General features: G+C 36.0%; 4 protein-coding genes across 7 annotated transcripts; 3 read left to right on the plus strand and 1 right to left on the minus strand.

Annotated features, from left to right (window-relative positions):
* The first annotated feature begins 94 nt into the window (after positions 1-94).
* Positions 95-4,814, plus strand: LOC120766997 (SWI/SNF complex subunit SMARCC2). Of its 4 annotated transcripts, none has more exons than XM_040092804.1 (9): positions 95-303; positions 395-520; positions 602-1,517; positions 1,604-1,934; positions 1,994-2,771; positions 2,823-3,045; positions 3,303-3,395; positions 3,468-4,184; positions 4,249-4,814. In XM_040092804.1, exons 1-9 carry the CDS (start codon positions 187-189, stop codon positions 4,416-4,418), a joined length of 3,471 nt encoding a protein of 1,156 aa, XP_039948738.1. In that variant the 5' UTR covers positions 95-186; the 3' UTR covers positions 4,419-4,814. The 4 variants fall into 4 exon arrangements, with proteins under 4 accessions (XP_039948738.1, XP_039948739.1, XP_039948740.1 ...); XM_040092805.1 differs by having other exon boundaries at positions 2,823-3,006; XM_040092806.1 differs by lacking the exon at positions 3,303-3,395.
* Positions 4,815-6,978: 2,164 nt separating this feature from the next.
* Positions 6,979-8,627, plus strand: LOC120766998 (alcohol dehydrogenase class-3). The gene is made up of 4 exons (XM_040092808.1): positions 6,979-7,167; positions 7,278-7,443; positions 7,557-7,855; positions 7,912-8,627. Exons 1-4 carry the CDS (start codon positions 7,147-7,149, stop codon positions 8,563-8,565), a joined length of 1,140 nt encoding a protein of 379 aa, XP_039948742.1. The 5' UTR covers positions 6,979-7,146; the 3' UTR covers positions 8,566-8,627.
* A 195-nt stretch (positions 8,628-8,822) lies between these two features.
* Positions 8,823-10,740, minus strand: LOC120766999 (seipin). Its single transcript, XM_040092809.1, has 3 exons — positions 9,870-10,740; positions 9,328-9,815; positions 8,823-9,260 (listed from the first exon to the last, which is right to left on the minus strand). Exons 1-3 carry the CDS (start codon positions 10,151-10,153, stop codon positions 8,923-8,925), a joined length of 1,110 nt encoding a protein of 369 aa, XP_039948743.1. The 5' UTR covers positions 10,154-10,740; the 3' UTR covers positions 8,823-8,922.
* Positions 10,741-11,417: 677 nt separating this feature from the next.
* Positions 11,418-14,232, plus strand: LOC120769140 (dual specificity protein kinase TTK). The gene is made up of 8 exons (XM_040096016.1): positions 11,418-11,528; positions 11,585-11,689; positions 11,741-12,836; positions 12,891-12,997; positions 13,064-13,224; positions 13,283-13,497; positions 13,551-13,727; positions 13,986-14,232. Exons 1-8 carry the CDS (start codon positions 11,449-11,451, stop codon positions 14,115-14,117), a joined length of 2,073 nt encoding a protein of 690 aa, XP_039951950.1. The 5' UTR covers positions 11,418-11,448; the 3' UTR covers positions 14,118-14,232.
* The last annotated feature ends 696 nt before the right edge of the window (positions 14,233-14,928 follow it).

Genomic DNA, 14,928 nt, shown 5'->3' on the forward strand with positions numbered 1-14,928 from the left:
AATGCGACTCTGTTTCGTTCTCTGTACTTGCTATCATTCGTAAGTTCTTCTTCTTCGGCTTGTATTTTGTGGTAGATTTTTTGTTGTCTCTTCTGTGCTTTGTCGTACAAGTCGTGAAAATTGTTAATTAAACTTAAATATCTGCATCCGTGAATTTATTGAGAGCTTTTTTTTGTGTATTATAAAATGAATACGTTAAGTCCGAAGAAGGACGGTAGTCCTAATGTGGAGTTCTTTCAATCTCCAGAGTCTCTACAAGGATTCGAAACAATCCGCCTATGGCTACAGAAAAATTGTAAAAAAGTAGGTACAACAACGCGAGTGATCAAAAATGGCGCTTCGTTTGCTCATGCATAGATATTGATTTAACTATATTCATTAATTTTTGTTCTAGTATTTGGCAAATAATACCGAAACAATTACAAGAGAATCGTTGGCGCAGTTATTAGTACAATTTCTACAATATGTGGAGGCGAAATTGGGTAAAAATGCACAGGAGCCGCCGGCAACACGCATTCCGGTAAGTGGCTTGGATACAGGGTGACCACAATCTCTTGCAACTAAAATATTTTTTTTTTATGTTTTTATTTATATCTTATAGATGCGCTTATTTATGGATTTTAAACCAGGTGGTGGGCTGTGCGTCATATTTAGCACAATGTTTCGATTTCGTGCTGAACAACGCGGCAAAAAATTTGATTTTTCGGTAGGTAAAAACCCACCGCGCAAAGATCCAAATATACAATTACTTATTGATATCGAACAAGCACTCGTCGAGGCAAATCTTTACCGCATTCATTACATATACATACGGCCGGAAGTAAACAAGGAATTGGCTCAGAAGTTAAGAGATATATTAAGTACTAGACGTGTAGAGATCGTAACCGACGAAGAAGAAGCTACACACATTATATACCCAGTTGTTGATCCACATCCTGACGAATATGCACGTCCCCTTTTCAAACGTGGTAATCATGTAATGTTACATTGGTATTACTTCCCGGAATCTTACGACTCATGGGCTATTAACTCATTTGATTTGCCGGAATATGTACCGGAAAACCCGGAACTACCAGCAGAATGCTGGCTTGTCTCAGCATCTTGGATTTTAGATCTAGAACAATATAACGAATGGATGGCTGAAGAAGACTATGAAGTAGATGAAACGGGCAAAAAGAAAACGCACAAACATCGTATGTCGGTTGATGATATAATGTCGTTGGGTACAGATGAGAAGAAACGAATGTCGGGAGGTAGTGCTGCAACCACCAAGCAAAAACGGCGCCGTTCACCTTCTCCAAATACATCAAAGCCTGGCAAACGCAAACGCTCACCTGCTGTACTACATAAAAAAGCTCGCAATGACGAGGATGATGAAGATTTGACTCGTGATATGGATGATCCACCGGCAGAGCCAAATGTGCAAGAGGTAGTGAAATCATCAACGCTACAATCAACTGCTAGTCCAGCACCGGGAGGAAAATCTCGTGCAGACAATGACATGATGCCGATTAAAGGTAACTTTATACCTTTAAATACTAAACTGAAATGTTAGATTCTCTACAAGAATAAGTATACATACATAAATGTACGCAAATTTCAGGCGGAACCATGACCGATTTGGATGACGAAATGACTGGAGGTAGTGCACTTCAAGCTCTATCTACAGGTGATGGTGAAAATTCTCAAACTGGTAAAACTAGTGATAATAGCAACACGCAAGAGTTTTCTTCCTCTGCTAAAGAAGATATGGAGGACAACGTAACTGAGCAGACACACCACATCATTGTACCCTCATACTCTGCATGGTTTGATTACAACTCAATTCATGTGATTGAAAAGCGCGCCATGTCGGAATTTTTCAATGGCAAAAATAAATCGAAAACCCCTGAAATTTTTATGGCCTATCGAAATTTTATGATTGACACCTACAGGTATTAAAAAAAAAAGACAAATAATTTGGGCATACACCGAATAAATTTTATTAATTTAGATTAAATCCTACCGAGTACTTAACCAGCACTGCATGTCGCAGAAATCTTGCTGGAGATGTTTGCGCTATTATGCGTGTACATGCCTTCCTAGAGCAATGGGGTCTCATTAACTATCAAATAGACGCAGAACTACGACCTACACCCATGGGACCACCGCCAACTTCTCATTTTCATATATTATCAGACACGCCTTCTGGTTTGCAATCTTTGAATCCACAAAAAACACAGCAGCCATCAGCAGCTAAAGCTTTGCTAGATTTGGATAAGCCAAAAATTAACAAAGATGGTAAAGAAGTCGCAATAGAAGGAGATAAACCGACGTTGCTGCCGGGTGGCATAAATATTAAAACTGAAGTTTTGGAGAATGGTACCAACACAGGCCAACAATTCGGACTGAAACTTGATCAATATGCAAAGAAGCCTGCGGCAATGAAGAATCGAACAGCAGCTAGTATGACCCGTGAATGGACAGATCAGGAAACATTGCTTTTACTCGAGGGCCTCGAAATGCATAAAGATGACTGGAATAAAGTTTGTGAACACGTAGGAACACGCACACAAGATGAGTGCATACTACATTTTCTTCGACTACCTATTGAGGACCCTTACTTGGAGGATGATGGAGGTTTTTTGGGCCCATTAGGTTGTCAACCCATACCATTTAGTAAATCCGGCAATCCTATTATGTCGACGGTGGCGTTTTTAGCTTCAGTCGTTGATCCTCGGGTAGCGGCAGCTGCTGCAAAGGCTGCCATGGAAGAATTCGCCGCCATAAAAGTATTCACATTAATAATCATTTAAGTAACCTGTTATAATATTTTCTTTTAGGATGAAGTACCCGCTACGATAATGGATAATCATATGAAAAACGTGGAGAAAGCGTCAGCTGGTGGAAAATTCAATCCATCTTTCGGATTATCCAACACCGGCATTGCCGGCACTGGGGCCGACAAAGAAGATGAGGAGGCTCATACAGTAGGAACTGGGGCTGCGACGATGCCAGTTAACACAGGTGCGGTAGATGAAGAAATGAAGGATGTTTCGAAAAAAGGTGACATACTTTTAGTTTTTGTTGTTTTTATATTATTTCATTTAATTTCTTCCAATTACTTTTCATTTTACAAATTTCACTCCAATCTTACGGTAAAAATTTGTTTTTCTATTTTTTCGGCTTTATGTTCACTCACCAATATCTGCATCACGCTCAACCCATTGCTCTTGTTTCTTATGATTTCTTTCGTGCTTCTTCAAAATCTTGCATGATCAATATGAACTTTTTACAATACAACATATTCAACAAAATTACAGACGAAAATAAAACACATTCAATCGAGGCTAATAAGACAGAGAAGCAAAATAATGAAACAGAATCTGAAAAGAAACCAGAAAATGATTCCAGAAGTACTATTATATTACATTTACAATATTCTATATATATACTACCCTCAATTTCACTTTCCGTTTCCTTTATAGATGGTACAGAGAGTAAAATTGAGGACACTAATGACACAGATACAACTTCAAAGGATCCTGATATCGTCAAGCAACAAATATTCAACGAGGCTAACGTTCAAACCGCTGCAGCCGCAGCATTGGCTTCAGCAGCTGTAAAAGCCAAACACTTAGCCGCCTTGGAAGAGCGTAAAATTAAATCTTTAGTCGCATTACTTGTGGAAACGCAAATGAAGAAATTGGAAATAAAATTACGACATTTTGAAGAGCTGGAAACAACAATGGAGCGTGAACGTGAGGGATTAGAGTATCAGCGCCAACAGCTTATAACCGAGCGCCAACAATTCCATTTGGAGCAATTGAAAGCTGCAGAATTTCGTGCACGTCAGCAAGCACACCATCGTCTACAATTAGAACAGCAATGGCAAGGAACTACTGGCGCAAACGCCGCAGGCAATGGTACACTTGCTGGTAATTCGAATGCAACACTCGGTGGTGCCAGTAATGCGCCGCCTACACAAGGCCACCCAATAGTGAGTGGGGCTAGCAGCGTGACCGTCGGAGGATCGCTAGCAACAAATATTAGTAGTGTTGGGTCTCAAAGCGCAACAGCTGCGGTTCAAGGTGGTAGCACACAAACATCTATTGGCAGCACCTCACAACCAGCTACTGCTGTGCCGCTGACTTTACCTGCAGCTATCGCGCCGTCTACCCAACAACAAACGCCAACTCCAATGGGTTTGTGAAACAAATAATCATTAGTAAATAAAACGTTAACCGACTTGAGTTTCTTAATCCACAGATACTACCACAAATGCTTCTGTAATCCCGACAACTGGCGTAGAGGGAGCTACAATCACGGGCCAGACAATTTTGTCACCGCCGAGCGGGTCAACAAGCGTGCCATCTGCAAATACACAGCCGGCAAATATACAACCAAGTGGTCTGTCGCAAGCAGTACAACCATCATAAACTATACACAATTTTTCCCATGAAATCCCGATAACACTATATAATCTACATTAAGTTATTGCTTACAAATACTATATAACATTATGTTCTAATCGTAAATGATTTTATGTGTTCTTTATGATTTTTAATTTTAAATAATATTTGATCAAGCATTCAATGTTTGCATCTAGAAATGATGAACTACAACATTTCGGTGGAAAAAACATACGCATAATGCTTTGATAGATATTCATCAGATAATCATACATATAATTTACTACTTAAACGAGGGCTAATAGTTGCAACTCCATTGGAATTTTGTGAAAACAAATAGAAGTCACATATATAATTATCATAAAATTATGATATCAAATAATCTCAATAAAAGTCATATGAACATGAAAATTTTAATTAGAATTTTTCCTAGACTTATTGCTCTCTGAAACAATAATTATACTCTAAAAAGGATATATCAATTATGCCTCGAAGTTTGTAACACCCAGAAGGAAACGGAGACCAATAAAAATACAGTTTTGGAAAAAATAATAGGGGACATCAGCTTTATTCCGATATTGTATGGCACAAATTTACGCATATAATAATAGGTTTTGCGTTGCAATAACCTAATTTTTTTAATTGAAATAAAAGATCAGATATTATTTCTTTTCTTATATTACAATCGTGGGTATTTTATTAAGAGCTGCAAAGAGGAAATTTGAATAAGCTTTTTTTATGAACGGATACTTAGTTTGGAGTCCTGGCTTCTGTAGTCGTCCTTATTGTCCTTGATTGTTCTTCTGATTCATTCCTGGTTCTGATCCTCAGGGAATTGAGCTGCTGCCACACAATTAATGTAGTAGAGTTGAACTGAACTGACTGCCCTGATTTATTGTCATGTCTTGTCTTTTATACTTAAGCTGATAAGCTGATCGTCGGTGAGCATCAAATTAAATATTTGTAATTTGACTTTTAATAAGTGTCCAATTAATTTTGGTTCAGATTTCTTTGAAGTTAGAAAAGGTCAATTTCCAATGAGTGTCAAATTCTATTGCGTAAGTATTTAAGTATGTAAACAGATGTACTATCGCTTTAGTGGCTGATCGTATGTAATCGTCTGAGTGTCCAATTATATTTGTTTATCAGCTCATTATGTTCGTCTGTAGGTTCATGCGTATACTATCAGTTCGTTGTGAAATTATGTTTGCCTGTATGTTCGTGCGTATGTATCAGCTCTGGAATATCGGGTTGATTGTTGTTGCTACTGCTGGGGATATAGCGACTGTTGTAGCTGTGGTACCTGAAGTGGCTGAATGTGTAACAATATTCGTCCAACAGTATTGAATTTAACTATAAACTAATGTTATCAAATAGTACTTTAAATAACCATCCATTATACTGTAATAGTCTTTGCATCGCGCTAAAAAATAATGATATTAGGTGCACGTGCTACGTTTGAACTGGAAAAAATAATTTGGTTATTTATTAGTTTGCACAGAAAAATAGTAAGATCGCAACGAAAATTTCTGAAATTAAGTACATTCTATTGTTTTGATAAAATTAACTGTATTGTATAAAAATAAAATATTTTTATATAGAGTGCCGCAAACATTGTACGGAAAGTGAAAAAATCGTTACAAAATTAAGAAAATCTGGAAAAAACCTAAAATAGCGGACATAATGGAATGGTCCAAATAATGGATATTAATGTCTTCAAAACACGCGTCAAAAGTGAAAATAGAGGGCGGAAACTCAAAATAACGGCACAGTATGACCATTTGCTGGTAAGGTAATCAAAAAAGGATTAATTTTTATCGTAGAACAAAAAATGCAAAATGTTTCAGTAACCAGTCGCAGAGTTAGAACCCTTCGGGAAGCTGATCTAAAAGGAAGAACTGCAGAAAAGTTCTGTTTTTAAGCAAATAAAATGCAAAAAGAGGAATTGAATTTATTCTCAGTGGTCGGATGAAACGAAACTTAATTTATCTGAATCCGATGGCAACACTATTGTACAACGCAATTAAATGATGAAAATTATATCCTCATATGGAATTTTTTTTTATTTGGCGAGGTATTTTGACGAAATTTGACATGGATTATTGTTAAAACACTATGATATCCTTAAAAATTGTTATGATCAGACCCCTAAAGCTGACATATACATATGTATGTGGTCCTATTAAAGTGGTATACCCTTCAGTTATAGAACTGATGAAAATGTTAACGACAAAAAGTCAGACTTAATGTACATATGTAAGTGCATGTGCATATGTGGCGCAACATTTTTTTCCTTCACCAAATTATAACAATTCCAGTTGTAAATTGGAAGGGGGGGTTATAATTAACGGTCTATTAAAAAAGTATACAAATTAAATTATTTAATTTTAAGAAATTCACAAACACTTCTAACTATCTGATACGATAATCTCAGGAAAGCAGCTCTATGAAAACACATCGTCATGGATAATATACATACATACTTATATACATACATATGAAATAGTCAATACATATGCATACGGTAATCAGCTCATATACATTTGTATAAATAAATGCGAATAGAGAGTTCGTGCTTCTATTTTGAACCGGTCGCCGAATGTTGTCATATACATTCTGTTCTGAACAGTCGCATTTTTAACCTCATTGTTAACTATTGTCCATTCTCGACTATAAATTCATCCAGCTGTTTCCACTTGAGAAGGGCTTGTCGTAATTACTTTTTAAATCATCTTATATACTTCTGTAGTGGAATATGTCGTCAACTGAAGGCAAAGTATGTAAATTATTGTGAAATTCGCGTGCATACATCTACATACATATATGTATAAAGATTGTACATATGTATATAAGTATGTGTTATAACGTAAATTTGATAATTTCAAGGTTATCACTTGTAAAGCTGCTATTGCTTGGGAAGCTAAAAAACCGCTTGTCATTGAAGATGTGGAAGTAGCACCACCCAAATCGCACGAAGTGCGAATTAAGATCGTCGCTTCCGGAGTGTGTCACACCGATGCGTACACTTTAGGCGGATTTGACCCAGAAGGAGGTTAGTAGAGCACTAATAGTTATTAGAATTGAACGTCATAGTTTTTTCGTTTTACTAGTACACACGTTTTTTTTTAAATAACTATTAAAATAAGCTTTCCTACTTTCCTTTAGTGTTTCCGGTTATACTCGGGCATGAAGGTGCTGGCATTGTAGAGAGCGTTGGCGAAGGTGTGACTGCATTCAAGGCGGGCGATCATGTTATTCCGGTATACATTCCGCAATGTAACGAGTGTAAATTCTGTCGAAGCAACAAAACAAATCTCTGCCAGAAGATACGAATTACACAAGGACAAGGTTTGTTACCAGACGGAACATCGCGTTTCACATGTAAGGGAAAGAAGGTATTTCACTTTATGGGCACCTCTACGTTCTCACAATACACTGTGGTCGCAGATATTTCACTTTGCAAGGTGTGTCAAGAAATTTAACCAAAATTCCATCCAATAATAATTTTATCCATAATTAGGTTGATAAAGAGGCACCACTTGATAAGATTGGACTTCTGGGTTGTGGTATTCCTACAGGATATGGTGCAGCTATTAACACTGCCAAAGTGGAACCAGGTAGCATTTGTGGAATATGGGGTCTAGGCGCTGTTGGGTTAGCAACTGCTATGGGTTGCCGAAAAGCTGGTGCATCTAAAATTTACGGCATCGATTTGAACGCCGATAAATTCGAAGTTGCGAAAAAATTCGGTGTAACGGACTTTATCAATCCCAAAGATGTGGCCGATAAAGGACTAATACAAAATTATATAATAGACCTTCTAGACGGTGGTTTTGATTATTCTTTTGAATGCATTGGAAACGTAAACACCATGCGTGCTGCTTTGGAGGCGACACACAAAGGTTGGGGCACATCTGTTGTTATTGGTGTTGCAGCTGCTGGCCAAGAAATCAGTACACGTCCATTCCAGTTAGTTGTTGGTCGGACGTGGAAGGGTACAGCTTTTGGCGGTTGGAAAAGTGTCTCTGATGTGCCAAAATTGGTACAAGAATATTTGAGTAAAGAATTGTTAGTTGATGAATTTATCACGCACACTATGGACTTGGAAGCCATCAACGAAGCATTTGATTTGATGCACGCCGGAAAGAGCATCCGTTCAATTGTAAGATTGTAAAACAATTAAGAGAAAATGTGTAAAAAAAGAGAAATAACAGCATCAAGAATATAATCGTTTAACTTTTTTATGTTTAATTGCGTTGTATATCTTACTACTTTTTAAATTAACAATAGAAGAAACAAGTTACAATTTTGATGAGATTTACTTTGCATATATATATGTATACATATATATATATATATGTTCTTACATTTTTGTAAATATTATATTATATATATATATATATATATACATATGTGAATAACTCTATTTTATGACTATTTAAAACAATAGTATAGCAAAATTCAGCATCAGTCCATTTGTTATATTATATTCTGTATAATTAATGCAATAATTTTCAATGGTAGCAGGGGCTTAAAATGCTTCTTGCATTCTACGCTGGTGCACTTGCTGTCCCTCATTTCTACTTTGTGGTTTACTGCCTAGCAGTTCTTCCTTGCTACTGCTCCGACTGTCACTGCTACCGCCAATATCATCTATTTCCGAGGCATTCGATTTGTCATCCAGAAAGCTTAAATCCTCATCATCCCTAAAGCCGCTCTTTGACTCAATAGCTTTACTAGCTTTGCCTTGTAAAGTTTCAGTTATGCGCCCGTATTTTTTACGCAAATTATGCAACCAAGTTGTGTCAGACCAGTGATACCAACTGAGTAGGAATATCACCAAAATGAAGAACAAATTGGTACTTATTGCTGTTAAAGAATTTAAATGGTAAGTTATGTGAACAGATCAAATTCAATTCAAAAATATATATCTTACCAATTACAGCTGACAGTATTGGCCAATTGTACATTATATATCTCAGCCCAGTGAAATCAGCGACAATATGTAATGAAACTGTGTAAAATTGTATTTTTTGTGATTGAATTTCTACGTAGACGTCAGTAATTGGGTGTTGTCGCTCTTCTAAATAATTCGCAAATACTTCTACAGGCACACGTTGAAATTCTTCTTTTAATCCGAGCACAAACAATGGACTGAGTGCCCATGTGCTAATTGTACGTATAAGTGGGGAGCGGTAGCGCATCATAGTTGAGCGACAGGATTGGCCACGTAGTAGAGCATTGGTGTCGCGCATTTCGCCGCACACCATAAACATACCTAGTTCTAAGTTCTGAGGTGATTCTGGCATTTCAATCTGCACCACTACACGATATGCTTGGCCTACCATCAATAGTTGTTGTTTCTTTGTAAGCGAAACATGTGCGTGTGGGAATGTACATGGTGTCGTAGAATCCAAGCAAGACCTGATAAATATTTAAATAACTTAAGCTTAATGATTGAATATTATGCTTACTTACTTGAATTGCATGTGAACTGGTCTTGTATGTGATATAGCCGGCATATACGTATAATAGAAGGCTACATACATGAATACTGCTATCCAAATTATTAATACCACCGCAAATGCAATTAATCCCAAACGTAGAACTAATTCTTTCATTGTGCCAACCTTTTCATCAGCTCTGCTCTTAATACCATCGTATACATTGTATCCTACCTTGAGTGCCGGACGTATAAATAAACGCCGCCCTAAACCCGAAGGATCAAGGAGGAAAACAATGAATCGCAATATAAAATTCATTTCGTATATAAATGGTTCTAGTGTGAAACTATTGTTTCTTGTTGAGTATAGATCCGTATGTAAACTTTTCGCACAACGGCTGATGTACAAACTAATCCAGCTCAATTGTAGGCAACGCGGAAATCTCTCTTTTTTACTTTCTGTTTTATGTGGGCGCAATACATTTGAGGTAGATTAGATTTTGGTAAGTTTAATTGTTTCGATTATCAAATTTATTTTGCTTTATCAGCTAGTATGGACAGAGTACAAATGAGATCTTTCTCTTTGCAACTCTCCTTCGCCTAGTTTTAAAGGCTTTTTACACTTGAGCATTATGACTCAATTTGTTCAATATCTCAGTTGTTGGTTTTGTACATGTATTCCAAAGGTCGTTTGCAAAGTGCAATATGTTTCGTTTATGAAGGTATATATGAATGATAATTAACTGTAATATAATTTTATCTGACAATGCTAATCGAAAAAAACCATTAAAACTGACATTATTTTGTTGATAATATAGCACTTATTAATAAAAAACAACTTCAAGTTTTTACGCCAATCTTCTGGGTTCGAACCAATATGTTTACTTTTCACCAGAGATAAACAGGGAGTTCTTGTTTAGCGTTAAGTGCTGAACACATAGAGAGCGACTGACTGCAAGCGACATCTGTCAAATATTAAAATACGCATGTTCGTACGGACACAGTTATTTAGACAGCTGTACGACTACACGACTGCAGGCCGTCAGTTGTCGTTCTCGCTAACTTGAAAATATTCTTATATTTGTCAACGACAGGAGGAGTGATGCCACTAATATGTAAAAAGCATAAAATAGCTCTGCAAAATGGACAGCTGTGTTGTCTTGTGTACATGCCGGCCATTGTTATGTCGCTGCCTTCTTACAAACGTTCATGCAGAAGGATTCACGACGCCATTTACAGTTCACTGTCGTGCTGCCATGTCGTGTGGCGCTCTATGTGTTCAGCACTTTATCATACAGAATTGAAAAATACAATTATTCATAGGTTCAATACTTTTTTAAAGAAAAACACAGAAACTTCAAATTTAATGGGGAATGTTTATTATCATTCGAAAGATCATTCTTTGGCATATATGTTTTTATGTTCTCTGGATAGACGTTCTCTGTTCTGCTAAGATAATTCCGGATACTGTCAAACTGTATGAATTTTTCCGGCAGACGTCTCTGTAAGCATTATCAACTGTCATTCCTTTAATTTTGATTTTGATTCTTTAAATTGTGTTATTTTAGTTGGATTGTTATTTATTTGCGATTTTAATATTTTTACGACAGTTTAATGTCTTTCCACTATCCACGTAGAGTAAAAGATTTACCTGCTTTAGAACCGGACTCTGACGAAGAAGATGTTAATCAGGAGTATTGAGAATATTTGCAAAATTTGAATATGAAAATTAATTAAAATCTTTTATTAGTCCTAAAAATGAGGATGAACTTCAAAAAAGTGGATCGAAAAATCATTTAGCAGTGATAGAAGCACCCCCAAAAGTATTTGGAGCTTTTAGCAACATGCGAATGTTGTGAGTAATAAGAAAAATTTATTATTTTATATTTTAATCTATCATATTTAGCCCCAAGCGTTGCTCAGAATTACCCACCCTCGATTCAGATGAGTCCGAAGAAGAAGAAAACCCCAAAACTGATAATCTTAATTGTGCTATATTAAATGATTCCTTTATCATGAGTCCTGCGGATAACTCTGTACTTAAAACACCTGGCCCGCCATCAGGCGTAAAGAAGAAGCGTGCTGTTGGCAATCTGTCATTTCTTACAGATTTTAATAAATTGGCAATAAACACTGAAGGCAAAGAAAATATAAATAAAAGTGAAGATTTAATAACAGCGGTGGTAGAAACTATACAACCAAATGCCGCCAGTACCGCAAGAAAGCCACATTTAAGCCGAGCAATCACTTCGTGCCCTCTGCAAAGTATACAGGAAGACAAAGTGGCAAACGATAACCATACCGGAGATATTATCCGCAAAAGTAATGAAAACTGTTCTGGAGCTGTTTTGCAACGTTTTAATTCTGATCCTACGCCACAGAAAAATGCCAAGTATTCAGATTTAGAAACACCACTTCGGCAAAATAACAACACAGCACTGATTCCTGCAATAGCAACTACAAATGACGGTATTGCTGATTCGCAATTCGCCACACCACAAATTCGATCATTCTCAGTTCAGCGGAGGCCACGAGGCTTGTGTTCGACGCAGTCTCAAAAAGAGCGTACGGCAATTGCTAATGAGTTTCGCTCTCAGAAGGTTCTATTTCAAACGCCAATGGCTATAACGCGCGCACCCGTCGTGTGTTTACCTAATGATAGTATTACTTTATCCCTTTGTGATTCCATAAATGGTGCTGAAACTACTCCCAAAACTACAGAAAATATACAACAGAATACTGACAAAAATGTTGTAGTTAAGCAAGAGTTAATTGTTAAATCAAAGAAGTCACTGGAGAATGTTTTTTCAAAATCAGATAAACTGGAGGAACCAGATAGAAAGAAACCACCTAACATGAAGAGTTCAGCATCGAAAGAAAAAGAGGATAATTTGCACATTAATAATTCGGATTATACAATCATTAAAAAAATCGGTTGTGGAGGCTCCAGTTCCGTTTATTTGGCGAAAAGAAATTCGGATGGTACTGAATGTGCATTAAAGGTAATTTAACAATTAAAAAAGCTGCACAGTTATTCATCTTAATATTGTTTTTAGGTTGTTGATTTGCGCGGTGATCCAGTTGTTGTTGATGGCTATTTAAATGAAACAAAATTATTGGCAAAACTTCAAGGAAACATCTGTGTGGTAGCACTCTATGAATAGTGAGTACAGATAAAAACAACAAACCCACTAATTCTTAGACAAATTTTTACTTTTTTTTGCAACAGCCAACTATTGCGCAATGAGTCAAGACTCTTTCTCGTCATGGAAAAGGGAGACTCGGATCTGCATAAAATTTTACAGACATATACTACAAATCTGCCACTATATGTACTTATGAATTTTTGGTATCAAATTTTGCAAGCGGTTAATTACATTCACCAAAATGGTGAGATGCAATATAATATAAAAATTAAGATATTTTTCATATATTTACCATCGTACAGGCGTCATACATTCTGACTTGAAGCCAGCTAATTTTTTAATGATAAATGGTCGTTTGAAATTAATAGATTTTGGTATTGCCAGCAATATTGCACTGGACTCAACGAGTATAATCAAATTTTCTCAAGCAGGAACATTTAATTATATTAGTCCCGAAGCTCTTACCGACACATCAACGGGATCTAGCCCGATGCGCAGTAATCAACCAAAAATAAAGGTTGCTGGCAATATAGCGACATCAGCTTATTAAACCATCTTTCTTGTTTTCAGATATCAACAAAATCCGATGTTTGGTCGCTTGGATGCATACTATACTTATTACTTTATAAGCGCACTCCATTCTCGCATATCAAAAATATCTATGCCAAAATAAATGCTATTACAAGTCCTACAACAAACATCGAATATCCTACAATTCCTTTATATTATCCAGCAATGCTTGTGCACGTAAGCAATATGTTTTCGTAAAAATTAAAAGAAATTAAAGTTTAGTACTTAAAATTAGTTGAATTTATAATAACTTTTTGTTCTTTTTTTGGTAGTGTTACATGTAAAATGTTTTTGGCAAAACAATAGTTGCGGGTCGAAGATTGTTATTATTTAAAACAATTTCGAAATAATATAGTTGTTATTATCTTATTGAATTTATTCCCCAAAAAGTTAAAAATATATATAAAAATTATTTATTGCTTTTATCTCTTTCAGATGGCAAAAAATTGCTTACAACATAATCCCAAAAAGCGTCCATCTTGCGCTGAACTACTACAGTATCCATTTAATATGGTTATACCGATACAAAATTTAGCGGTACCAACTATGATTAAAGAGAAAAATTAAAACTCAATATACATATATATATAGCGTAGAGATTAAAATCAAGGTTTAGTTTATATTATATGCTTCGTTTATGTAGGCCACACATCTGTAAACTACAAATGCTTCTTCATTTACATATATACTATTTATAAATATAAGAACAGAGAAATAATAAATATTTTTCAAAATATACGTGCTAACGAGTAAAACATAATTGAAAATGTAATCTAGCACCTCATATAGCGATTAAAAGGTAGATTGCAAGAACGCCGACCTTGGTCTTCGGTTTGTCAAAACTACGTGTTTGGCTAATAGAGGATAAAGCGGGTGTATATCACATGTTAGTTTACATAATTAAATAAAAATTGAACAGCAAGCGATTGTACTTTAATAAGTCGCCCATGTACTATCATGTATTGACATGAAGACTTCTTTGTTGTTTTTAAATTCTGCGGCACAACGAATTTCTATCGCCTTTACGAAAATCAGAAATGGCACTGATATTCTGATTCCAGAATTTTTTTTCAAAATTTCACTTTCGGTCGAAAAAACGTGGCAGCAGAAGAAAATACCTGTGGCCACACACCCAAAATGCTGCGGCAAATACTAGGGTATGCAGTTCTTTTAAAATTAGCCACATTAAAATGAAAGTCGATTTATTCGTTATAATTTAAATATGTTTATTTTTGTTTATCATAATATATCATTCTTCCATAAATTCCTCAAACTGTACTCCTACAATTTTCTTATTACTTTATCTGCCATCAAGAAAAATTTAACCATTACTTTATGTTTAAATATAATCCAACACTGATTCATCCAATCGCGTGCA

The sequence above is a fragment of the Bactrocera tryoni genome, chromosome 1, assembly GCF_016617805.1.
Source record: "Bactrocera tryoni isolate S06 chromosome 1, CSIRO_BtryS06_freeze2, whole genome shotgun sequence".
NCBI classification, from domain to species: domain Eukaryota; kingdom Metazoa; phylum Arthropoda; class Insecta; order Diptera; family Tephritidae; genus Bactrocera; species Bactrocera tryoni.